The sequence below is a fragment of the Oncorhynchus kisutch genome, linkage group LG23 (genome assembly GCF_002021735.2).
Source record: "Oncorhynchus kisutch isolate 150728-3 linkage group LG23, Okis_V2, whole genome shotgun sequence".
NCBI lineage: Eukaryota > Metazoa > Chordata > Actinopteri > Salmoniformes > Salmonidae > Oncorhynchus > Oncorhynchus kisutch.
The window spans coordinates 12,514,792-12,541,044 of NC_034196.2; the positions used below are offsets into that span (position 1 = coordinate 12,514,792).

The 26,253-nt window shown below is 41.5% G+C and overlaps 2 protein-coding genes across 10 annotated transcripts in view; one reads left to right on the plus strand and one right to left on the minus strand.

Annotated features, from left to right (window-relative positions):
• Positions 1–21,016, minus strand: LOC109868036 (ARF GTPase-activating protein GIT2-like). Of its 9 annotated transcripts, none has more exons than XM_020457420.2 (21): positions 20,904–21,016; positions 18,742–18,875; positions 18,071–18,183; positions 17,772–17,877; positions 17,559–17,645; positions 17,298–17,428; positions 16,894–16,988; positions 16,748–16,793; positions 16,539–16,544; positions 16,097–16,148; positions 15,942–16,014; positions 14,836–14,933; positions 14,584–14,695; positions 14,303–14,457; positions 11,102–11,254; positions 10,384–10,593; positions 10,078–10,167; positions 9,296–9,378; positions 8,979–9,152; positions 2,512–2,575; positions 1–2,224 (listed from the first exon to the last, which is right to left on the minus strand). In XM_020457420.2, the coding sequence occupies exons 1-21, from the start codon at positions 21,013–21,015 to the stop codon at positions 2,015–2,017; spliced, it is 2,304 nt and encodes a 767-aa protein (XP_020313009.2). In that variant the 5' UTR covers position 21,016; the 3' UTR covers positions 1–2,014. The 9 variants fall into 9 exon arrangements, with proteins under 9 accessions (XP_020313009.2, XP_020313012.1, XP_020313016.1 ...); XM_020457423.2 differs by lacking the exon at positions 20,904–21,016 and adding an exon at positions 20,198–20,471; XM_020457427.1 differs by lacking the exon at positions 20,904–21,016 and adding an exon at positions 20,157–20,184.
• Positions 20,860–26,253, plus strand: part of sgsm1b (small G protein signaling modulator 1b) — a 21,284-nt gene continuing 15,890 nt past the window's right edge. Inside the window, exons 1-5 of the mRNA XM_020457417.2 lie at positions 20,860–21,118; positions 21,223–21,266; positions 22,909–22,984; positions 25,426–25,588; positions 25,731–25,880. Coding sequence (XP_020313006.1) covers positions 21,112–21,118; positions 21,223–21,266; positions 22,909–22,984; positions 25,426–25,588; positions 25,731–25,880 — 440 coding nt within the window. The 5' untranslated portion in view covers positions 20,860–21,111. The remainder of the gene's footprint in view (positions 21,119–21,222; positions 21,267–22,908; positions 22,985–25,425; positions 25,589–25,730; positions 25,881–26,253) is intronic.

Genomic DNA, 26,253 nt, shown 5'->3' on the forward strand with positions numbered 1-26,253 from the left:
TCGAGTTATAAATTCAAGTTTATTACTTTAAAAAGGCAGTTCTTTATTTCAATCACAATGTAAGTAACTGTATGACTGTTGTCTGGCTCATAACACGCAATGGCACACAATTGATCCTCACTCCCCACATCCCTGGACAACACATGACTGTATGGCCCATAATACATGTAAAAAAGACAAATGCTTTTAACACATCTTAAAACCCTATTAGATGCACATGTTTTACCACTTGTAGCACAATAAAGACAATGTAAATCATGGGACACACACACACATAGGCTGGGTTTAACACACACACACACACACACAGAGTGAGAGAGATCACAAGCACATCTGATTGCCTGTGGATATATTGAAATCCAAATGCTGTATAGAAGACATCACCAATATGAAAACTTGCATGCCTTAAAACAGCACAGAATATGAGGGAACTTTACCTGTTAAACATTTTAAGAAAATAAAATGTTGACAATTTGTCAAGTGTGAGATTGTATTCATACATAGAATATAGAGAAGGGTTGTATGAATTAAGAATAGATGGTTTGTACATTTTTATACTTTTATACTTTATACTGTTTTGAGTATCCCTTTGGGATAAACGTCGTAAAAAACACACTACACAAAAAAAAAAAATGATATTAGGCATGTGTGTGAGGTATGGCTACATGGAGGTATGATCCTTTTTTTGCTATACCTTTTGAGCTCAAACAACTACGAAAAGAAACTGAACAATGGAAAACTGGCTTGGGCGTTGTCCTCACCTTTATGGCTTTGGCATGAAACATAAAAATGGCATTAATGGAAAATACCTTGAGGAAAACGTTGTAATGGACGCATCATGGCTCAGTATTCCACTAAGCTATAATCAGGCCCATAATTGTTGGCACCCTTGATAAAGATCAGCAAAAAAATACTGTATCAAATAAATACAAATACTGAGCTATATTGTTGGCTCAAAAATAAAAATAAGTCAAAATTATTGGCACCCCTGTTTTCAATAGTCTATCGCCCTCCCCTTGTGAGGATAAAGACACAGCCTTTTGCTAAAATGTATTATGAGATTGGAGAACACTTTGGGAGGGATCGTAGAGCATTCCTCGTGCTCTTATGGAGTGCCCTCTTCAATTTAAACCACTGGGTGTTCAAGTCTGGAGAATGAGATGGCAATTGGAAAATGTTGATTTTGTGGTCAATTAACAATTTCTTTGTGGATTTTCATTAGTGCTTAGGGTTATTGTCTTGCTGGAAGATCCACTTGCAGCCAAGTATCAGCCTCCTGGCATTGGCAACCAGGTTTTTGGTTCAAATGTCCTGGTACTGGGTAAAGTTCATGCGGCTGTTGATCATAACACGGGCCTGAGGACCAGTGGAAGCAAAATAGTCCCATAACAGCAAAGATCCACCAATCCAATGTGCCAATGCCGTTTATCAAACTCCAGGCAGTGGTCAGATGTATTTATTTTTGTATTTTTTTTGTTCATCATTATCAAGGGTGCCAATAATTATGGATCTGACTATGTTTAAGATCCCAATGTGTTTGGCCTTGAATAAGAAGTTAAAAGCGAACTGTTTGAAAGCATTGGACAGCCAACTGTCCTTGTTGCATAGCAGAGAGCACCAAGAACAAGCACTCCCAGCAACCACAAATGTTCAGCCACCTGAAATTGATCCAAGGCTGTTTAAAATGTGTAATGTTGCAAAATAGTCACGAATGTCTCCGTTTGAGGTAATCCCAGATAGATATACTCATACTGCTAGAGTATGATGATGACCTGCCTAACAGACAAACCGATGGACAAATCCCTTGGGTGACCCACATTTCGCAAGGTACACTTTCTGTAAATGTTCTTCACTAGAAAATTTACTAAGACGAATTGAGTACTTTAAATAAAAATGGTGGCATACAAATAACAATGGTAACACTGATAAACACTAACTTAAAATTAGTACTGATAATATATATATCTCTCAAATATCTAAAAAGGGATGTTAGTCCTTGGGTTTAAAAAAAACATCAGTTGCTGTTCTCTTTGGTTGTCACAGTGACGAGTTGCTTGGCAGCCTTGGCAATGTCATAGGCACACTGGATGACCTGCTGCGTGACCAGCTGTATGTCGGAGGGGCAAGGGTTGTGGGGCGAGGCCTTCTGGCACTCCCCATGGAGCCGGCTGGCACTAGAGGTGAGCAGCCGCAGAGACCCTCGCACTGTGTCTGAGCATGGCCTCTGAGTAAAGGAGAGAGGAGGCAGGAGGTACTGTTGGCAAAACATATGCCATTAACGGTCCTATTAACACTGCAGTGTAAGGAGTGGATTTACTGCCATTGTGTGTGTGTGTGTGATTGCATAAACATTTCTCGACCACCCTGAAGAAAAGAGTGCAACATCTAACAACAGAACACCAGCTGAGCTAAGATGCAGGACATTCATTTCCCATCCATGTTTACCAAACAAAAAACCCTCTGGCTCTTGCATACAGTAGAGGAGTGTCTCAGTTGGTCATCCCAGCTTACCTTTGGAAACAGGATGGCCATCTCTCTCACAGCCACATGGATCCTTTCTGAGCACGGTACAAAGCTGAGGGGGGAGGAAGAAGACAACATCAAATAATCAAGTGATCCTTTTTCCAACATAGGTGTTAGTTGATAACTCTGGCCCATTTTTTTCTCTTCTCAGTAAGACAGTTAAACAAATATGTTGAATACTTAGGAATGTTTCCAGAAGCTTGCAAAGCCATTGATCCCCTTACTACATAAAGACACTTCTTAAAGAACAAAATCAGCAAGCCATGTCCTGGTGGAGGTTTATTAGTGGACAAGTGAGAGAATGAGCAGCCCTGAGCAGCTCCATTTGAGGAAATTGAACACCAGTACTGCATGGGTAATTCTTGAATTATGGTGGTAAATGGTGCCAAAGTCAAGGGACAGCCTGTAAAAACACTTTCAAATGACAAATATGGTTTGTTTTATTTAACTTGAAACTATTTAAAAGTTTTTCTATAAATTGTAATATTTGTAGCTAATTTTAAGTAAATACCTGCAGTCAACTTGTGCAATAAGTCAGGAGATTCAGCAGATTGCCTTCTTCATTTCACCCGTCACATATTATGAAGCTTACCGTAGTTCCCCAGAACAGTTGAGCGAGTCACGTGTTTGTTTGTAAAATGGCACAACGTGAGAAAGAGGGAGCAGGTGAGTCCAGATGTGTAATGACATGGGTAGCGTTTTATATTGAAAGTCACATGTTTGTTTGTAAAATGGCACAACGGGAGAAAGAGGGAGCAGGTGAGTCCAGATGTGTAATGACATGGGTAGCGTTTTATATTGAAAGTCACATGTTTGTTTGTAAAATGGCACCACGGGAGAAAGAGGGAGCAGGTGAGTCCAGATGTGTAATGACATGGGTAGCGTTTTATATTGAAAGTCACGTGTTTTCTTGCTTCAATAGAATGATCAAGGACATTAAAGTATAGTTTTACTTCTCAGAAAATAGATTAGTGCAAAACATTCACAGGACAATAGCTTCATTTTCAGATGGCGACAGAAGTGCAACGCTATTTGGCAAGTAAATGAGCTTATAATGAAAAAATAAAAGGTATTTTTTGCAAAGACGATGCATGGACATCATGTTTCTAATTTGTATCCTAGAAAGAATGTAGCCAGCTACATTTCCTACTGTTCTAATTAAAGTTAATATTTCATTTTATTATAGCAAGAACAGCTCAAATAAAGCAAAGAGAAACGACAGCATCGTTACTTTAAGACATGAAGGTCAGTCAATCCGAAACATTTCAAGAACTTTGAAAGTTTCTTCAAGTGCAGTTGCAAAAACCATCAAGTGCTATGACGAAACAGGCTCTCATGAGGAATGCCACAGGAAAGGAAGACCCAGAGTTACCTCTGCCGCAGAGGATACGTTCATTAGAGTTACCTGCACCTCAGATTGTAGCCCAAATAAATGCTTCAGAGTTCAAGTAACAGACACATCTCAACATCAACTGTCCAGAGGAGACTGAGTGAATCAGGCCTTCATGGTTGAATTTCTGCAAAGAAACCACTACTAAAAAGGACAATAATAAAGGAGAAGAGAGACTTGCTTGGGCCATGAAACACGAGCAATGGACATTAGACCGGTGGAAATCTGTCTTTTGGTCTGGTGAGTCCAAATGTAATATTTTTGGGACTATCATTTGTTTTTCAACAGGACAATGACCCAAAACACACCTCCAGGCTGTGTAAGGGCTATTTGGCCAAGAAGGAGAGTGATGGAGTAGTGCATCAGATGACCTGGCCTCCACAATCACCCAACCTTAACCCAATTGAGATGGTTTGGGTTGAGTTGGACTGCAGAGTGAAGGAAAAGCAGCCAACAAGTGCTCAGCATGTGGGAACTCCTTCAAGACTGTTCGAAAAGCATTCCTCATTAAGCTGGTTGAGAGGATGCCAAGAGTATGCAAAGCTGTCATCAAGGCAAAGGGTGGCTACTTTGAAGAATCTCAAATATAAAATATATTTTGATTTGTTTAACACTTTTTTGGTTACTACATGATTCCATATGTGATATTTCATAGTTTTGATGTCTTCACTATTATTCTACAATGTAGAAAATAGTTTTAAAAAACAACACTTGAATGAGTAGATGTGTCCAAACTTTTGACTGGTACTGTATGTATAACTTTATGACCTGGATTGCCTGTCATTGCAATTTGTTTGTTTCCGTTTGGGCTTGTTAGCATATTTAGCTAGCAGCATCCATGGAAATTCACTATTACTTGTACTACATTTGTAGTACATTTTTTTGCCACCCCCTTGTGTACTAAGCCAGTAATACCGTAAATACCGGGATGAGAGGACGGTATATGAAATTAAATCTGGATACCGCCCAAACCTAATTATGACATGTTTTGGTGTATTTAGAGATCTATTTTGGATGCTAGACAGCAAACGAAAGTATTTCATATATTGTATAGATCAATAAAATCAAAGGCATTTAAAATACAGATTTTCTTTACTAATACAATGTGTCTTTCAGTTTACTGTCATTGGTGTTATTGCCTTAAATCACGGATTACAAAGTTATACAAGGACCTTGAGCATTCTCTCCAGCGGCAAACTGTTAGAGGGAGGGATCTATATTAATCCAAATTATTTGCTAAACACAACCTTTTAGTCTGTCTACATTTGAGGATTCCAATGATCGTTTGGTGTGTCTAAACCCAAAGTGTCCATTAGTGCTAGTCAATTTAAATGAAGGGAAATAACATTGTGAGCAAATTGATTAATCATATCACTTTGGTAAATTGGGATTTTCTGAAATGGAAGGTCATCAATTCTTTAAAGATGATTTCTTAAAAACTTCTCATTGGTGTTACCATCATTGGTGTTACTACTCTTACTGGTGGCACAATGTTATCATAATGGTAGAAATGATTTAAAGTCATTAAGTTAACCTATAGGTTCATTTAGAATGGGAAGATGTATCCAAATACATTTAAATGAAGAAAAAAAAATAATAATGCCAACGTAATTCAAGGACCACCCATATTTGCCCCCGTAGACTATATGATGAAGTGGAGTCTGTTACGCCCGAAAAACATCATCAACAATGAATCATTGTTTGAAACCAACACATGGCTTAGAAATCAGATAATGGAATGCATCATAACTTTCCACCATTTCAATCAATAACAATGTCTCCGTTATAACCCAGTAGACTGAGGACGCATACAAATTGGCAGGGTGAAATTCTTCAGCAGTGTTCTGTGGTCACCATCTGGAGTGGGGTTTGGCACACAAGCGAAAAAGCAAACAAGACACAGCTTTAGTCAAACGGGGGCCAATAGTGAAGGTTTGTGTTAAAGACAACAGTTTGAATTCAAGTGGATTGTATAAACACTGAATGAATAGCCAGTGTGAATCTGTATTTAATAAAAACAGAACCCCCACCCCAAACACAGACGAAAATCTAAGAATCAAGAATTGCCTGTGTGTTGACATGTAAAAGCCCCATAGGCCTGTACAGTGCATTCAGAAAGTATTCAGACCGCTTGACTTTTTCCATATTGTTAGTTTACAGCCTTATTCCATAATTAAATTGTCCCCCCCCCCTCAAATCTACACACAATACCCAATAATGACAAAGAAAAAACATGTTTTTACAAATTTTAGCAAATATATTGAAAAAGAAAAAAATGAAAATGTAGAATTCAAGGCATACTTAACCAGCATGGCTACCACAGCATTCTGCAGCAATACACCATCCCATCTGGTTTGCGCTTTGTGAGACTATCATTTGTTTTTCAACAGGGCAATGACCCAACACACCTCCAGGCTGCATAAGGGCTATTTGGCCAAGAAGGAGAGTGATTGGGTGCTGCATCAGATGACCTGGCCTCCACAATCACCCGACCTCAACCCAAATGAGATGGTTTGGGATCAGTTGGACCGCAGAGTGAAGGAAAAGCAGCCAACAAGTGCTCAGCATGTGGGAACTCCTTCAAGACTGTTGTTTAAGCATTCCAGGTAAAGCTGGTTGAAAGAATGCCAAGAGAGTGTGCAAACCTGTCATCAAGGCAAAGGGTGGCTACTAAGAATCTAAATGACAAAATATATAGAGTATATCTATTTGCTGAACAGTATTTTGATAACTACATGATTCCATATGTTATTTCATAGTTTTGATGTCTTCATTATTATTCTACAATGTAGAAAATAGTAAAAAGAAAAGAAAAACCCTTGAATGAGTAGGTGTGTCTAAACTTTTGACGGGTACTGTAATTATTCAGACCCTTTACTCAGTACTTTGTTGAAGCACATTTGGCAGCGTTTACAGCCTCAAGTCTTCCTGGGTATGACGACACAAGCTTGGCACAACTGTATCTGGGGAGTTTTCCCATTCTTCTCTGCAGATCCTCTCAAGCTCTGTCAGGTTGGATGGGGAGCGTCGCTGCACAGCTATTTTCAGGTCTCTCCAGAGATGTTCGATAGGGTTCAAGTCCGGGCTCTGGCCGGACCACAAGATTATTCAGAGGCTTGTCCCGAAGCCACTCTTGTATTGTCTTGGCTGAGAGCTTAGGGTTGTTGTCCTGTTGGAAGGTGAACCTTCGCCCCCAGTCTGAGGTCGTGAGCGCTCTGGAGCAGGTTTTCATCAAGGATCTCTGTACTTTGCTCTGTTCATCTTTCCCTGGATCCTGATTAGCCTCCCAGTCCCTGCCGCTGAAAAACATCCCCACAGCATGATGCTGCCTCCACCATGCATCACGGTAGGGATGGTGGCAGGTTTCCACCAGACGTGACGCTCGGCAATCAGGCCAAAGAGTTCAATCTTAGTTTAATCAGACCAGAGAATCTTGTTTCTCATAGTCTGATAGTACCTTTTGGCAAAATTAAAGCAGCCTGTCGTGTGCCTTGTACTGAGGAGTGGCTTCCGTCCGGGGACTCATAAATACCTGATTGGTGGAGTGCTGCAGAGATGGGGGAACCTTCCAGAAGGACAACCATCTCCACAGAGGAACTCTGGAGCTCTGGAGCTCTGTCAGAGTAACCATCGGGTTCTTGGTCCTCTCCCTGACCAAGGCCCTTCTCCCTTGATTGCTCAGTTTGGCCAGCTCTAGGGAAGAGTCTTGGTGGTTCCAAACTTCTTCCATTTAAGAATGATGGAGGCAATTGTACTCTTGGGGACCTTCAATGCTGTTTTGGTACCCTTCCCCAGATCTGTGTTGGCACAATCCTGTCTCGGGGCTCTACAGACAATTCCTTCAACCTCATGGCTTGGTTTTTGCTCTGACATGCGCTGTCAACTGTGGGACCTTATACAGACAGGTGATTGCCTTTCCAAATCATGTCCAATCAATAGAATTTTAAAACTATAAAAATAAAGACCCTGAAGAAGGCACAGAAACATTGGTGATTTACCCAATACATGACTGGGAGTTGATATATGAAGTGTGTGACTGTATTTTTATTCGCCGTTAGTCAGCACATTCACATAAAAGGATTTTATGTGTGCGCCAGCTCATTTTTTAAATTCTACAATCAATTGAATTTACCACAGGTGGACTCCAAATGATTTGTAGAAACATCTCAAGGATGATCAATGGAAACAGGATGACCCTGAGCCCAATTTCGAGTCTCATAGCAAAGGGTCTAAATACGCATGTAAATAAGGTTTCTTTTTTTGATTTGTAATAAATGTGCAAAAATAATTTGTTCAATGTTTACACTGTCATTATGGGATATTGTGTGTAGATTGATGAGGAAAATGCTTTATTTGACACATTTTAGAATAAGGCTGCAACGTAACAAAATGTGGAAAAGGGGAAGGGGTCTGAATACTTTCCGAATGCACTGTATCTGGCATTCCAAAGGGGAATCTGAGACATCATCCTCTTTGTTTCCTGCCAGCTACGTTTGACACACGCCCCCGCCCCTCAGCACACAGACTGAAGAGAAGGTGATAGTGCCTGGGAGACAGGGACCGAGGCCAGAGTACCACAAGCCAGGGGGGGCCTGGAGAGAGGAAGCAGGGGCCCCCTCAGCACTCTCAGAACAGGGTAGATAGACAGCCCTGGGCAGCCCTGTCAGAGCAGGGCACCAGGCTGTAGAGACAAGTCCGTCCGCGGCCGGCCCCCCTCACAGCAGGGCAGCAAGCCAGAGAAGTGGCCTAGACTTCCTGGCCTGGAGCTAGCCCACACCGTGAGGAAGAAAGTCAGACAGGAAGACACAAGGACAGGAAGGGGAGGACAGAGTGGGAATACAGGACAGTTAAAACCGAACTCAGGAGAAGAACAGAAAGAAAAACAGGATACATCCTCTGAATATCATAATTACTGAAGGTTGAAAGATGGATAGGTGAAGGAACAATATGAGCAGCACCATTTCCCGTATTTAGAACTGATAGGGCAAGTTTCACACAAACCTTTAAGCCAAGAGACCTTTTCTCTAACTGCTGATTGTAGTTTTCTGTGTTCCCCTGACCTTACCTCTCACGTTTGTTCTCCTGCGCGGCCCTCAGCAGCTCCTGAATATTCTTGGTGATCTGCTCCGTCTTACAAATGACGTCCTCTGTGGAGGGCAGGGTGGAGTCAGCCTCAGTCTCATCCTCCCCCTGCTCTGCTGTACTGCTATCCCCGAGCCAACTGCTGTTCCTGCCCATACTGTATGGGGAGAGGAGAGGTTCTACGGTTAGGCACTCCCTCACTTGTGGATCACTTTGTATATATGTTTCCACATTTTACAAACAGAAGTCAGAAATATACAATATTTTTCTACTATAAACATTTTAAATCAAAAGTCCTACCCGGACTCCTCCAGTCCTGTGTGGTTTGGTGTGTTGTCATAGTCACTCTCCAGCATGCGGCTCTGTCCCTCCAGGCTACAACCCTACAATGGGATGAATGATCAAGTAAGATGATGCTTGTCTCTTAGTTTAGTTTGCAGACAACCTTTGAATCTGGTGAGAGAACAGCCGCACAAACGCTACCACAGTCTGAACGTGCTTGATGAAGCAGACGGATCAGAGTCATGCTCTCTGAACCTAAAAAGCCATTTCATATTAAACCAGACCTCAACTGGTTTCAAAGCAGAGAGGAAAACGAGGTAGTACGTTTGAACCAGGGACCAGCTCTGTGGCATTAGGCAGTCAATGAGATCAATATTCCTGTGGTACGGTATATTACAATGAACCATGACATTCTGTATTCCTCATCTGTTTCAACAACCCTGTAGCCTTCTGACAGGATGTATGGAAACACCACAGTGTACATGGCGTGTTTCGGGGCCTTTGAAAACACACAGACACCAATGTATAGCTCTGGCATTTCTAAAACCAGAGTTTCTTCAGGTATTCGACACGGCAGTGCTGTCTGGGGGAATAAGGGTTAGTGAAGAACAGCAGCAGAGTGGTGCATGCAGCCAGCCATACCATGCGGAGAGTAGAGGCAGTGAGGTACAGCAGCAGTTGAAGGATAGAGTATGAGGAGATGGTACAGGAGGAGAGGAAGTGGCAAGGCAGAGGAGATAGCACCCCTTCCCTGGGGCAGCTGCCCCCATCCTCTCAAGAGGGAAGATTCGATACTTAACCCTTCGAGCTCGCTCGTCCCGCGACCAGGACAGGGAGGAGGGGAAGGTAGGGAGGGAGGACGAGGCGTTCCCCAAAGGACCCCTCCCAATCTAGAAAGGGTTCAAACCAAGTTCACATAAAGGGAGTTGACTGTATTCTACAGGAGGAGGTGGCGGGGGTAAATGCACAAACAAAAACTGAATTGCCACAAACCAAACCAAATATGCTTAACAATAATTACCACAAACCAAAAACTCTGAAGCGAACGGTCCACAGTGAACAGCATAGAACAGTCCAGGAGGGAGCGGTGTGACCTCTGAACTTACGTTTGTAGGGAGGGGCTGGACGGTGAGGCTGTCGTCACGGCGAGGAGGCACGCCCCTGTGGGGATACTGCCTCATGGCCGAGCCCGTTTCATACATGGACATGGGGCGGCCCCCGGGGAGAGGGGGGCGGCCGGAGAGGTCCCGGGGGTGCTGCTGGCCACTGGGTGTCTGCCATCTCAGGGAGGACTTCTCAGTCTGCAGGGAGTTCAGCTGGAGGGGACAGAAGTTCAGAATATCAGCATTATTTCTGTGTAATAGCCTAAATAAAAGGCCTGTGTGTGAAACCTAAGGTGATAATACCATGGAGGATGTGAGTATATCAGTGCAGGTTTGGATGGAGAAAAATCTCTCTATCCAGACTCTCCATGACCAGGCAGCTGCACTTCCAGTGTGTTTTCACTTCCTTTTCTGTAAATAGCCCTGGTCTGGTCACGAAGGACACTCCCAGACTATTGTTCTCAACTTCTCATGAGAAAACAACAAACCAGCTGCTTCCTTGAATGAGCTAAAAGTTCCTGTCATATATGGATTACAATCTGAACGTGTTCAACCAAATACCCAAATACCTATTTGCACCGACAACATAAGAAACATGAGAAGGACCAACACAACAAGGGAGCAGTTCTTGTGGGTCTGCAAACATCTGAATCTGCACAAAGCTACCTAGACTTACTGTGGGATCGGTGGGTTGTTATAATGCCAAAGTCATAAAACGTACCTTGCTCTGCATCAACTGGAGCTCCTCACTCAGGTGACAGTTGACCTTGAGCAGCTGCTGTATCTTGGCCTCGGAGGCCGTGAGGGCGCTCTTCACCTCCATGAACTCATGCAACGTAATGGGGCCATCAGACAAGTCCGACGACTCGGAGCTCTGAAGGATGGGGAAGCATGGTGGGATGGAGATTTTAAAAGATGCACATTTAGCACCATTCCATTTGATTAAAATCTGTTCATACACACCCTGAGGAAGACGACGACATAGCAGCAACAGCGCGACTTTAGATCATTAAAAAGCTATTTGCAAAAGCCACAAAATACACCTTAATGGTTCTCTTTAAATACAGTATGTAAATACCATGGAAGTCATCTTACTTTGGAGAACTTTACAACAAACAACCAACCAACCCCAAAAAAAAAAAAGGTAGGCTCTCTCTCCCTCAATCGGATACTGTATGCACATCAACAACGAATTAGCTCAAATCTAGTGAGGGATAAACCGTCTCGAATTTTTTCAGCATGTGGTCCTAGTTGGCAGTCCAAATTGCACTGATACGATAAGGAATAGTAGCCTACTCGTCCTGGCTGACGAAGGAAGTAGGGTTGCAGGGTGCGACAGCTCCTTTGAACTAAAAATACAAATGTGTTTTAGCCTACTATAGTTACGGACACTGACTGTAGCATAATATTTACTGAACTTGTGCACACATTTATTTACATCCCTGTTAGTGTGCATTTCTCCTAATCCATCCACCTAAAAAGTGTGGCTGATTAAACAGCATGATTATTACACTGGTGCACCTTATGGTGGGGACAATAAAAGGCCACTAAAATGTGCAGTTGTCACACAACACAATGCCACAGATGTCTCAAGTTGAGGGAGCGTGCAATTGGAATGCTAACAGCCGGAATGTCCACCAGAGCTGTTGCCAGAGAATTTAATGTTAATTTCTCTGCTATAAACCGCTTCCGTCGTTTTATAGATTGAAATTGGCAGTACGTCCAACCGGCCTCACAACTGCAGACCAAGTGTATGGCGTCGTGTGGGCGAGCGGTTTGCTGATGTCAACATTGTGAACAGAATGCCCAATGGTGGCAGTGGGGTTATGGTATGGGCAGGCATAAGCTACGACAACGAACACAATTGCATTTTATCCATGGAAATTTGAATGCAGAGATACCGTGACAAGATCCTGAGGCCCATTGTGGTGCCATTTATCCGCTGCCATTGACCTCATGTTTCAGCATGATAATGAACAGCCCCACACCACAAGGATCTGTACACAACTCCTGGAAGCTGAAAATGTTCCAGTTGTTCCATGGCCTGTATACCCACCAGACATGTCACCCATTGAGCATGTTTGGGATTTTCTGGGTCAATGTGTATGACAGCATGTTCCAGTTCTTGCCAATATTCAGCAACTTCGCACAGCCATTGAAGAGGAGTGGGACAATATTCCACAGGCCACAATCAACTTTATCCGAAGGAGATGTTGCGCTGCATGAGGCAAATGGTGGTCACACCATATACTGACTTTTTCTGATCTACGCCCCTACCTTTAAAAAAAAAAAGCTTTTTATTAAAAGGTAATTTATTTCAAAATCGACAGATTTCCTTATGAACTGTAACTCAATAAAATCTTTGAAATTGTTGCATGTTGCGTTTATATTTTTGTTCGGGTATAGTATTTCTTGCAGTGAAACTATACACCAAATGTACAATTGTCTCAGGAATAGAAGTGGAGGAATGTTTTCATTCAGCATCTTGAGATAATGAAAATGCACAGTTAGGGACCGTGCAAACATGCAGTCTTTGTCAGCGAAATAAAAGGAGACAATAGCCTATGTCAACCACATAAAATATGCATCCAAGTCCAACTTAAATGTATCAGATTCATGTTGGATCGTTTTCACAGCTTTTCATATCCTTGAAACTGGTCCAACTCATGTAATTTCAAAGTTTTGCAGGGAAAATCTTTTCGCTGTTTTAGTTAGGCTAATGTATTTTCTCCCCGGTCCCTACACATCCTCGCTCAGAGCAGAAATGGAAAAGAACTTTACTGATGTCAACTAGATTAGGCTAATTATTATTGATGCATTCTATAATTATTATTTTTTTGTCTTCTAGAGCAACAAGTAAAGACAGAAGAGAAGCTGCATATAGGCTTGTCTAATTATAGAAAAGTTGTCTAACAAATAGCCTACCAAATGTCAGAAATGATATGGGGTGAAAGTAGCCTGAGTAGGCAGAGATGACTAGCTGGAACCATGATGTGTTCGGACAATAGTGTACGCAATCAATCAATCATTATAGGCTACAAGTGAACCTAGTGACAATCAACAAATATCATTCGACTTTTGGTGTTTTAAGGTGAATGGCGGGTGCATAGTGCATTGTTTTAGATGCTGGAATCCTTCTGGAGTGGATTGAACATGCGCAGGTAGCCTCCTTTTTGAAGTGATTTGATGAAAACATCATGCTGGGTGGTGTTCATGTCACGTCTTTTTTACAGTTAAATTACGTCTATAGTATTATTCCCCAAAAATATGAAAGGGCGTGCACACATAGGTCCCGCACCCACTATCAAAAAAACAAAACATTCCCAATACATTTGATTGACAACTAAAGGGATATGCACTAACTGCGGATAACAATCATTCAAGTTCAGCAAAGCGAGTCACATGCAAGCTAACCAAATGCAACTTGTAGCTAGCCACCGAAGCTGCCACTCACCCACTGGTATAGCATGACATCCCATCCCTCCAACTTGCTAGCTACGAGGCTCTGTGTTTTTAGCTTGCCAAATAAATACATAGCTAAATAGATAAGCTTGCCACGTTATGACTTGTGATAATTGCCCTGGCTAGTTTGTGTTGAGACCCGCACTTTTCTTTCATCCGAACGGCTAAAGACAGCAAACAACGTACAAGCTGTGATTTACAACTATTATAAATATTTATTAGACTACCAAGAAATGTATTGGTGAATATGAATTATGCAAATAGAACCCATTTTTAAAACATCTCACAAAATGTTGGTTTTTGTAACAAACTGAATTTGATATTTTTTTAATGATAATATGTCTTTGTTTCATATCTGCAAAGTAGTTCAAATAGTGTCAGTTTCACATAATGGCTATGCCAATACTATGTTAATGGTAATGAAAAGCGAAACAAAAAAAACGACAGATATGGTGTTTACCTTGGTCCTGCCATCTTTCCCATTCTTCCCAGGGGCTGGTTCCCGCTCTGGATCTTCATCTGACGCCACACTGTCATAATCTGGCTGGTCTTCATTTTCCTGGTTATCACTCCCGTGACGGCTGTTGATTCCTTTCAGGATGAGCTCTATGTCCTCTGAGGAGAGAGAGCAACGGTCAGGGGAGTGGACCACGCCACAACCATGCCATGGTGGGTAGAGTAATGAGCTTTGTTCCAAAGTGCCAAATGGAAGTAAAGTAGCTTCAGATTACTGTACTATACCTCTGGGACTTTTACAGGAGTTCCCCCGTTGCCGACGTTTGGCGTCAGTTAATATGTCAATGACGAGTGTTGCAAATTCATGTGCGTTGAACCTCGCTAGCTTCTGCCGGCCCTGCAAAAAAAGACAACATTATGAAGCGGCTGTTTTGGAAGTTAAGACTCTTCAATCAAATGCATAAAACTCACCTAATGGCTTGGGAAAGAGACCCACCAATTTGACATAACAGTGAATTGCATTTGTAGTTGACTTGCCTGGTTTCTGGTGGATGAGTACTCAGGGTTGACAGGGAGGAAAGGCACCACAGTTGTGTCTGTTACCAGAGTGCCGTGGTTCTGAGTCACCAGCCACACTGATACAGCAAAGACGAACCATAAATATACATCATTTGTTTCATATTAATAATAATAATAATCTATTAAACACACCTAGTGATACCTTTATCAAACACTTATAAGCAATCACAATTTCTGCTAAACCTACTGGGTCAGTCTTGAATTGCAGTGGCATTTGGGCATGGCATTTTAGAAGAAAAAAAATCATTTAAATGTATTTGGGTACGTCTTTCCATTCAAAATCAACTGATATGGCAGCTTAATTACTTTAAATAACATTGTGCCACCAGTAGGAGCTAGTAACACTAACGATGATAATACCAATGAGACATTTTAGGTTATTGAACATTTTCTTAAAATGGAGGCCACAGATGCCCAAATCTAAGGTCCCTTCACTAAATGATACCATTCATAATTTTACTCACATTGTTATTTCTCTTCATTCAAACTGAGTAACACCAAGTGACACTTTGGACTCAGACATACCAAAGCATCAACAAAATCCTCAAATGTATGACATAAAAGATAAATGATTAGCTAATCACACTTCTTTAATATAGACCCCTTCCCCGATAACAATTTGCTGCTGGAGGAAATGCTCAAGGTCCTTGAAGATCTTTAATGAGTGATTTAAGACAGTAACACCAATGACATAAAACTGAGGGACAGACATTACTCATTTTTTTATAGAAATATACAATATATTAACTACTTTTGTTCACCTTTTAGCATTCAAAATAATAGATCTCTAAATCCCCAAAACATGTCATTATAACGCTACACGTCACTACTGTGACAACCCATTTGCTTACCCTAAGTCCTTTAAATAAAAGTTTGCAGTAAAAAAAATACGTTCATTATGTTTTATCCTTGATAAACAGTTTAAAATAAACAAACGTGATGTGTAACTATTTGTTATAAAGTTTTTTTGTTTTTGTGGGTTGCATCGGCAAGGGCCACAAAATGCCACCGCATTTCAAGAACGACCCTACTACAAACAATCAAATGTCACTGTATCTGTTCACCTGCATCAGTTTCTCTTCTGTCCACTTCATCATAAACGTCCATGGCAAGCTCTTCAAACTGATGGTTAGTGAGCTGAAATCACAAGCCACAGTAAAATCACATCACTGGTATGTCAAAAGGACCATAATAAAGCAAAAAGTTTCATTTCACTCACAGACTGGAGTTTTTTCTTTGCAGCTTTTGCAAATTCTGACAAATCCAGACTGCTGTGGACAAAAATAATAAATAAAATAATATATAAATTACACACACACACACAGTACCAGTCAACAGTTTGGACACACCTAGTCATTCAAGTGTTTTTCTTTATTTTTGTTTTTTGATACATTGTAGAATAATAGTGAAGAAATCAAAACTATGAATTAACACATATAGAATTGTATATAGTAACCAAAGAAGTGTTAAACAAATCAAAATACATTTGAGATTCTTCAAAGTAGACACCCTTTGCCTTGATGACAGCTTTGCGCACTCTTGGTATTCTCTCAACCAACCAACTTTTGACTGGTGCTGGTACACACACACACTCTATATCTCATCAGTTTATATAGCAAAATGCAAGACAATAAATTATAGCCAACAGTTGACATACTTACACATTTCTTTTCCATCAACATATGAAAGCAAAGGGAGATAAACAATGGTGTGGTAAAGGAATTATGTTTTAACCTCAGTTACTATGGATACACACAGATGCATTTCATTTTGGCTTATCAGACTGAGGTTTTTGTCAAATGTCACAAAGATGCCTGAACAGCATTCTATTACTCCATAAGCAGGCAATGGTGTTGGGTTCAGTTCTTACCGGTCAGCCATTTGTGGAATTATGAAGTGCTGTCCGTTTCTATGATCTAGTAGGCAAACACAGTCAGATTAGAACAAACATCATTGTTCAATTCATCAATGAATCACCATCTCCCTATAACCCCCCCTCCTTCTCTGTACTCTTACCTGGCCTTCTCCCACAGAGGTAAAATGCCAAGCAGTCAGTGAGTTCATACTGGATCTCTACCAGTCTGTCTGCCAGCTCCTGATGCCCTGCTTGTCTGAGCGGAACAGGAATAAAAGGTCATGAGTCTTCTCCACATCAATATTAGTGGCGGTGAGGTCAATTTCTGTTTACTGTAAATGCCAACTATAGCACTATTTATTTCTAAGAACGCTCTACAATAAAGCCAAGGGTGGTAAAGTTGTATTTTATTCAGTGAGTTGACACATCTGTAATCATGTAGATTCTTCTAATAAACTTTAGTACTAGGCAGCCTCATAAACCGTTCTTTGTGAAAGAGTTGTGCAACCATCAGGGGTAATGGATTGCTCCCGTGCAGTATAAAAGAGTATGAAGCCTGCTTTACCTTGCGTAGTCAATAGGGGTCTTACCCCCCATGTCTAGGGCATCGGGATCCGCCCCATACACAGCCAGCAACTCTGCCTGCGAAACCTGGCCTGCCTTAGCTGCTACATGCAGCGGAGTGTTTCCTTTTTCCTGAAGAACAAACAGGCCACCACCCCAAAACAATATGACACCGGACACTGTGTGGGCACTGTTGTAATAATGTGCAGGCTCATAATCATTCCATTATGTATTGATACATTTCAGGCAATTTTTGACATACCGGGTGGAAGAAGTTGGCCTGGGCTCCCAAAGACAACAGTCTCAGGCACGTCTCCAGGTTCCCAGTCCGAACACTGGAGTGGAGTTGCTAGAGGCAACACCAAAGAGAGGTTTGGTTAGCTAACTAACTATATTTTTTATAAATTGGCAAATGAATGAGCTCAATGGCAACGAAGCTTGCAATCCAGGGGATGTTCTAGCTGCAATCTCTCACCTTACTGAGGTCCTTCGTAGTGACACTGTCATCCTCTCGACAGGGCATTCGATGGACATAAGCCAGCATCTGATATTTGGCCTTGATGAACTCCGTTTTATGGGGACTGGAAAGGGAACAGACACACACTAATAAACCTATGAGACTGTCCTCACCCCAATGGCACTTTAATACAACAGAGAGTCCCACACTGACAGTGATAGATCATGGCGAGACTAGATGCTTATGCTTTGTCATGACATTGTTGAAAGTTCCATTGTTTAACCTTCAACAAAAAGTTTGAAATGTGTTCCACTCACTGGACTCTGTCCTGGGGGTTGGCCTTGCGTTTCCCACTCGAGATAGACGAGGGATCCAGAAGGCAGTGCTCCCAGATGGAGTTGGACCCATTGTTGTACAATGTCTGAACCATCTATAAAAGAAGCAAACAATAAACCCAATTGGTAGGGGAAAAACAACATTTGAAGAAGTCGACTGTTCTCCGTTGGTAAAAGCAAAGATACCACAATAGAAAATGACTCAAGTAAAAGTGAAAGTCATCCTGTAAAATTCTACTTGAGTAAAATATACTTTTATTAAGCAAACTAGACAGCAAACCAGGGGCACACTCCAACACTCAGACATAATTTACAAACGAAGCATGTGTGTTTAGTGAGTCTGCCATATCAGAGGCAGTAGCAATGACCAGGGATGTTCTCATGATAGTGTGTGAATTGGACCATTTTCTGTCCTGCTAAGCATTCAAAATGTAACGAGTACTTTAGGGTATCAAGGAAAATGTTTGGATTAAAATGAGCATTATCTTCTTAAGGAATGTAGTGAATTAAAATTTGTAAAAAATATAAATAGTAATGTACAGATACCCAAAATAACAACTTAAGTAAAATTACTTTAAAGACTACCAAAGTACTTTACACCACTGACTGTTCTTGTGTCAGTACTACTGTGTGAGTTTGTGTGAGGTGCCCACCTGTAGTTGGGAGGGGGGCCATGGTGTATGGGTCAGGTGTCGGACTTGGGAACTGTGTCTTCCCAGACCCCGGTGGATGCTGCAACACTCATCACAGACCAGCACACCCCTGTTCACTGAGCCCCAACATGGGCCTGGAAAACACACACACACAAGATTAGACTCAATATTACTACAAAGGCTCCAAGTCCACACACAAACACCATAAAGACTAAAAGAGTCATGCATCCAGTGTACCAGCCTGTTCTCAGAGCATTTCCTATTATTCCATACGTAAATCCAAGACATTCCATTCAGTATGATATGTTACGTTTGGTATGGTTACATAAAACAGATGGTTACTTAAGGCAAAAACTGAAAGTATGTTGGTTGGTCAGGGTGGATGTATAACACGAACATCTAGCTACCCAAAGGTTGCCAGTTCAAATCTCATCTGGGACAATTTTAGCATGTACCTAACCCATTAATCTAACTCCTAAACTTAACCCTAACCCCTAGCTCGCTAACGTTAGCAACCTAGCAAGAATTCATAGCATATACGTTTTGCAAATTCGTAACATATTTTAAGTTTGCAAATCTGTTACATAAAACTTTAGTAAATTCATATTTTTTATTTAATGAACAGAACAAAATCTTATTTACAATGACGGCCTACCCCTGCTGACGCTGGGCAAATGGTGTGCCACCCTATGTGATACAGCCTTGATTTGAACCAGGGACTTTAGTGACGGGTCTTGCACTGAGATGCAGTGCCTTAGACCACTGCGCTATTCGGGAGCCCAACATATTGTATGTTTGAAAAGGCATAACATAAAATAGGAATTGTAATTCATAACATATCATACGAAATGGGTTACACTGAAAGATATTCACAAATTAATACATACCATACGAAACTTAACATATCACACCAAAAACAATTTACGTACATAATAAAACGAAGTGCTCTGAAACCAGGTTGAGTGTACAAATCATTCTTCATGCATACTTGTTTTATGATTTCAGCCAGACAGCAACTCCCTAGCTACAAATGTCATAGCTACCTATTTTACACAATATAAACGAGATATACCCCAACTAAAGTTAGCTTGCAAGCTAAAACAAAAAAGAATGACTCTTGTAAAGTCTAGCTAGCCATAAGCTAACCAGCTAGCTAGGAACAATAAAGTTGAGAACTGCTAGCTAGCAACAGACAGCTAAGGCTACTGTAGCTGACTTCCCCATTCTTCTTTGTTAACGTAGATATCATTGTCATAGCAGCAAGTATGTAGCTAGTTGCAAGCAACGCGATGCATTGTTGGAACTAACGTTTCAAGACTGTGAATCCCATTGAAAGTGAAAATCAAGCAAACAAAGAGTAAAAGGGCTTGGGCTATCATTCCATGAATTACAATTGCTAGCATAAGATAGCTTACTTGCTAAATTCATAAGGCTAGCCAGCCATCGCTTAGCTTACCCGGGGCGCTACAATCAGCGCAGACCTGACAGTCTCTGTTGTTGCGCAGACGCTTTGACATCCCGTAAGCGCGCAAACTAGCTGGTAGAGAAAGCCCTTTAAACTATCCGGTTCAACGGAAACTCATGAGACACACTATGCTAGTATCTAATGTAGCTACAACGACGAGGTCAGAGAATTTGATAAGGGAAAATGCTAACTGTCTATGCTATCTCATTATCATCAAGATCCCCTCTCCAAAGAGCCCTCCCTGGCTCCCTCCCGTTATCTGACGTCAACAACAGAAAGCGAGAGGCATCTGGGTTGTCATTGAAAACGCAAACACCAAAATTCTATATATGTTTACCTCATATTGTGGTACTACTAATTTATTTTTGATACACCGCGTGATTATTATATTTGTCAAATGTTCACATTGATTACAATGGAGGTAGTGGTACGTTGAAGCTATTTGTAGGCCTGGCTAGATCTTAATTTTCACTAGCTGTAATTTTGACAATATTGGTAAACCTAATGCAGATTAGGTATACTCTCCTAATATATTAGGTGGAGATAATCACAGATTACAATGCAAAATAAAACAGTGGACAGTTAGAATACCTTGGAACAGTGGAATATCTTTAAACCCACACATTTAACCCCTTATGTTGTGTGAATGGGTGAGTGAGAGAGCGTGCGCGTGTACCTGCCTGTGTGTGTAGCCTACCTGCGTGCGTCCGTGCATTCTTTATCAAACATAGACTGCAAATACAAGCCCTATCATCAAGAATTGGCTGTGTACTGCACCGTGTCGCTTTAAAGGGGGCGTTCGGTCGCATATTCCCAATCTGCCAGAGTGTAAATTGAAGAGAGGGACTCATTTGAAGCAAATAGCTGGCCTTGTGCGATTGAATCAACAGCAACAGCGGGGCGCAATGGGAGGTAAATTAGGTTTTTCGATTTGAATAGGCTATGTTATAAAATATCAAAATTGTCTTGAATGCCTCACCAACTTTCAATGATATCGTTATGTTTTTTCATTCCAGAGGCCGAGACGCGTCAGAAATTGCTGCGCAATGTGAAGAAAGAGGTGAGTGCCTTCAGTATTTGCAATGTTTTTAACGACAAATTATTAGAAGCAACGGTTGGTCTTGAATCTCTGGCAGCCGTTCTGTTGTATTTGGATGCCCAAAATAAGATTGTAAATTGGAGACACCGGGAAGTCTGGTGTATATGCTTTAATAAAATTGATCATAAGGATACATGTAGCCTAATAGGATATCATATTCTTTGGATCGTGATTTTATTATAAAGGATGCGTTCAGGGGCGACTTGGATTGAAATACGTGTATATATACAGATACATAGCAATTATTTGGTATCAGTAGGCAGGCCTAGGCAATAACGCCACGATCAAAGTAGCAGTAATGGATCTGTTATCTCTGCATGACGTGAATACGTGTGCATGTCACAGTGCAGAGCCAAGAGCAGCATCGTTAGGATTATTGATAACCGCTCTTACGTGTGTTTTTCTTTTATCTGAATGCTAATTCTGTAATGGAGGGCAACTCAATTCACTGGGTATGCTCATATCTCGGATAGCCTATTACCCCTCTCTCTTTTATATGAAAAAACACGTAATCAATTGATCAGATGATATCTTGCTTCATCCTGTGTCTGGAAATTAGGCCTAAAGGATGTGGTCACACTTTATTTGGATAGTCCAGATAGTGGTCACACTTTATTTGGATAGTCCAGATGCTCTACAGATGGTTGTAATATCAACAAACTATCTGTTGATAAGAAACAGCTTGCTAAGGTTAGGGTTAGGTTTAGAATAAGGGTTAAGTTTAGGGTTAGTGTTATGGCTGGGGTTAGGATTAGTAGATAGTAAGTTGAAATGTTACTGATAGTCTGTAGACAGTCCATCTGTAGATGCTCTACAAACTATCCAAGTCACGGTTTATTATTTGGGGACTCCTCGCAGTTCTGGTCTGGCTGTAGCTAACATTCTTCAAAGGAAAATTGTCTGGCTTATGGTATAGTTGGGCTGCAGCACTACAGAAACCTGAAAGGGAGAGAAGAGACCAACTCCCTGTCTGGCTTATTTTCTTTGTAGCTGCATGCTGGTGTGTCCTCTGTTCTAGCTCCGTTTATGGGATGTTATTTTATTCTGCCCTGAAAAGTAAAAGAGCATTATTAGCAGCATATTGTATCGTGTTCTAATTTGTATGGATAGCCCTGTCCATCTTTGTGCCGTTTTTTAGATGGCGGAAAAACAGTCTCTCTCTCACACGCACGCATGCATGAACACGCAAGCAAACAGGCAGTCACACACATGCACACAGGCACATGCAAGAGAAACACTCTTATTCTGCCAAGTTATTGGCAGCAATTCTTCTCGTCTCATGAAGGCAATCATTGGTCACATGCCTCCTGGGATGGTAAACAGGAGTGTGAGGTTTGCATGTGGAGGCCACATCACAAAAGGGACATGACTAGCACCAGGTCATGCAGCAAGGAAGAGGGTCCTAGTTGGTGATAGTAAATATATACTGTATCTCAAACCCAGACTTTTTTTTAATCTATTGTTGCAAAATCGCTCCCCATCCTTGCCTCCTTCTGCACTTTGATTTCTTCTCTTTCTGTGCCTACTCTTGTCAGACCCTGTCTCTTTAAGTGCCTGTCATATCAAATCCCACCTCACCTTTGTCTCTCTCTCTTTTTCTCAGGTGAAACAGATCATGGAGGAGTCAGTGACTCGGAAGTTTGTGCATGCAGACAGCAGCCATATCATATCCTTCTGTGGTGAGTGTGTTCATGTCGTAATATATTACTTATTGAATTTACAGTTCATATGGCTCATTAGAGTTTTGACTTGCTCATTTTGAGTTTTTATGGTTTGTTAACCCCCAATTAAAGGCCCAGTGCAGTCAAAACTGTGTCTTGTGTTTTATATATATTTCCACATAACGAGGTTGGAGTAATATTGTGAAAATTATGATATTTCCCTTCTAGTGTAAGAGCTGTTTAAAAATACGACCTGAAATTTCACCCTGTTTTAGTGGGATGGAGTTTTGGCCTGCCTGGTGACATCACCAGATGGTAAATGAGTTAATAGACCAATAGGAAATAGAGTTCCAAACCTCTGCCAATAACAGTTAGTTTTCAGTTTTCCCCTCCTAGCAAAATTCTTGCATGAGAAATGACTCTTTGCTAAGAAGCTATTTTTGTTTGTTTTCAATTGAAATAGTCAAAATGAATCACAGTGAGGTACTTAATTATTACAAGCCCACTGAAGGACTTTAGTGCCACATGGCAGTGCTGTGCTCTTGTGACTGGATGGGAGGGAGGGTGCATGCCATAGTTGATGGGGCAAGCCTAGCTGCATAGCTGGTCTGGGTAGGTCGAAGTGTTGATTTAAATGAATGACTGCTTGGCTTACAGTATGTGTAACAGATACTTACCTGCTTGGTTTCTCATCTTTGACCGAAGACCATTACTATTGTAATAAGAGCCAGAGTAGAGTGGATAGAAAGAAATAAGAGATCGTGGCAAGAAATACATAATATTTTCTGGTGAGATGAAAGTAACCTTATCTCCAAAGAGCACCTACCAAAAGGTAGGTGGTACTTCTGGGCCACCAAATTGCAACCAATGATTACTTGGGTAAGAGGACAGACCGTGATAGTAAGAACCCATGGTCAAAGCATACGCTCCAGTTTTGGAGGAAAGTTTAAAAAAGTCTCCATCTGCCTATGGGCATATCATCTCTAACTGGTACTGCAGAACTTCCAGATATTTCCCCATTATCACTCGATTCAGGTTTCCAAATGGTGGTCATTACTTCCTTTGCCATATGTACACCAAGTCTTGAAGAACAACCAAATTAAATCATTCGGTGAACTAAGTTCAGACTTCCATCTGCCAAAGTCAGATTTCTTTAGCTATTTACAGCTAAGAGACTATTTACTGAAACACTACAAATGGGTAGAAATGAAGGGTGAGCCCTCTCTCATAGAGAAACATTTATCAATACTCAGAAAAGGGCAACTGGTAGTTAACAAATGACAAAACTATACCAATCTATTGCAGTCACGACATAGAGCAATACTCTGCAAAGTGCAAGTGGGAATCTCCTCAGTGGTTGGGAAAGGGTACGTGGGCTGGACACGCAGCGACCCAGACCACGCTGCTGATTGGAGATCACACATACTGACTCAAGGTAGTTTGGGGAATGGGTAGGGGAGCTAGACAATAATAATGATGACGCCGACAATTATGTTTACACTACCTCTATTAGGAATTGCTATTCTTGAAAATATAGTACAAATATAAGTTAATAACAAAATGAAAAAGAAAGAGCACCTTTCTCTCTCATCGCAGACTCGAGCAGTGCTGCTATTCTCCGTCAACTAAAGAATCACAGTTGGTTTGAACTAGTGCTTTGTAATCTCTTCACAATTGTCCTCCACCCCATCACTCTGGTGTCACAGCCTCACATTTCACACTTGTGATGTGACACATAGGATTATTGTTACATTAAGAGCACAGCAGTAAGATTATGGAGTCAAAAGTAGGTGGATTATTGCTGGTTAAATTGTACTGAGGTAAATGCCATAGGTATTATGTTAATTTCACATAAAAAATCGGAGTCAGAACATGTTTTTTAAAATTAATTTGTCTCATGACTACATTGACATTTACAGAGCAAGTGACATTGGGCATCATCCTGTGGAGTTGAAATGTCAAGCCTGGCCACCTCCTACTACCCCAAAGTGTGTACGGTCACATTCTCAACCGAACACAGCTTGATTTTAGGTTGGCACCGCCACAGCCATAGAGATGTGTAGGTCCATCTGTGTTAAATTTAACTGACAGCAGACGCTATGCAAAGGTGTTGATACTACACCTCTACACAGCCACGGATATCCTAGCAACAGTAAACATCGTTTGTCAGTTTTTAGTCTATTTCTGGTCCTGCTGAGAGCCACCTGCACCTTCCCTCTAACCCGTCTCTGCTTCCCTGCAGTAGCACTCAGACTGTCCAAGGGTTTTCACTGGTTGCTCCTGAAAATCTAATTAGCAAACTCTGCATGTGGTTTACTTGTTGTTGACAGTGTATGCAATCATGTGTATGTATGCAATCATAGCTTAATGAATATCGCTTTGGGGAAAGTTGGTTTTGAAACCAAACTCTGTGTGTACTGTTGGTGTATTCAATACTATGTGTTTCCGTGTGTCTACAGCTGTAGTGGAGGCATGTGTGCTCCATGGGCTGAAGAGGCGAGCAGCGGGCCTCCTTTGCAGTAATAAGGTAGCAGCACTCTTCATGAAGGTGGGGAAGAGCTTCACCCCGGCGGAGGAACTCTGTCAGAAGGTCCAGGAACTAGAGCAGCTCATCGAGACCAAGTAAGACATTGATCTTGACCTGTCATTACTCCTAAGCCCCCCCTCCACACACACACACACACACACACACACACACACACACACCAATATGCCATAAATGAATACAAAATGTGTATCAAACACTTCTCTCTGTATTCTCCAGCAGACAGGCTCAACTAAATAATGGCAGTGTTCAGAAGCAACCCGGACTGACCAACCTCCCCCCTCAGGGCTTGAGGAACCTGTGGATCCGCACTGCTCTCATGGAGAAGCTTCTGGACAAGATTGTCATGTACCTAGTGGAGAACAGCAGGTTACCAATCAACAGATCAGATTACAGATGAAAGTCTGACATTGTGTTTGATCTTACAAATACCAACAGTCGTAGCTGCTCAATATGTATACAGATGTCCGATCTTAATTTGATCACTCTTTTGTCACATTTTTTCCCCCTGCGCCTCAGGAAATTTCAAATTGTGCTTCTGATTTACATACATTCACTGAAAATCCTCAGTTCTCTTTATCTCCATGTGGGAACAGTCCAGTCATTTCAGAGCAGTGCCAGCCATCAAAATCATTCTCGCTCGCTCAAACTAAAAGCACCAGACACGCCTCCCGGGTGGCGCAGTGGTCTAAGGCACTGCATCGCAGTGCTAGCTGTGCCACCAGAGATTCTGGGTTAGAGC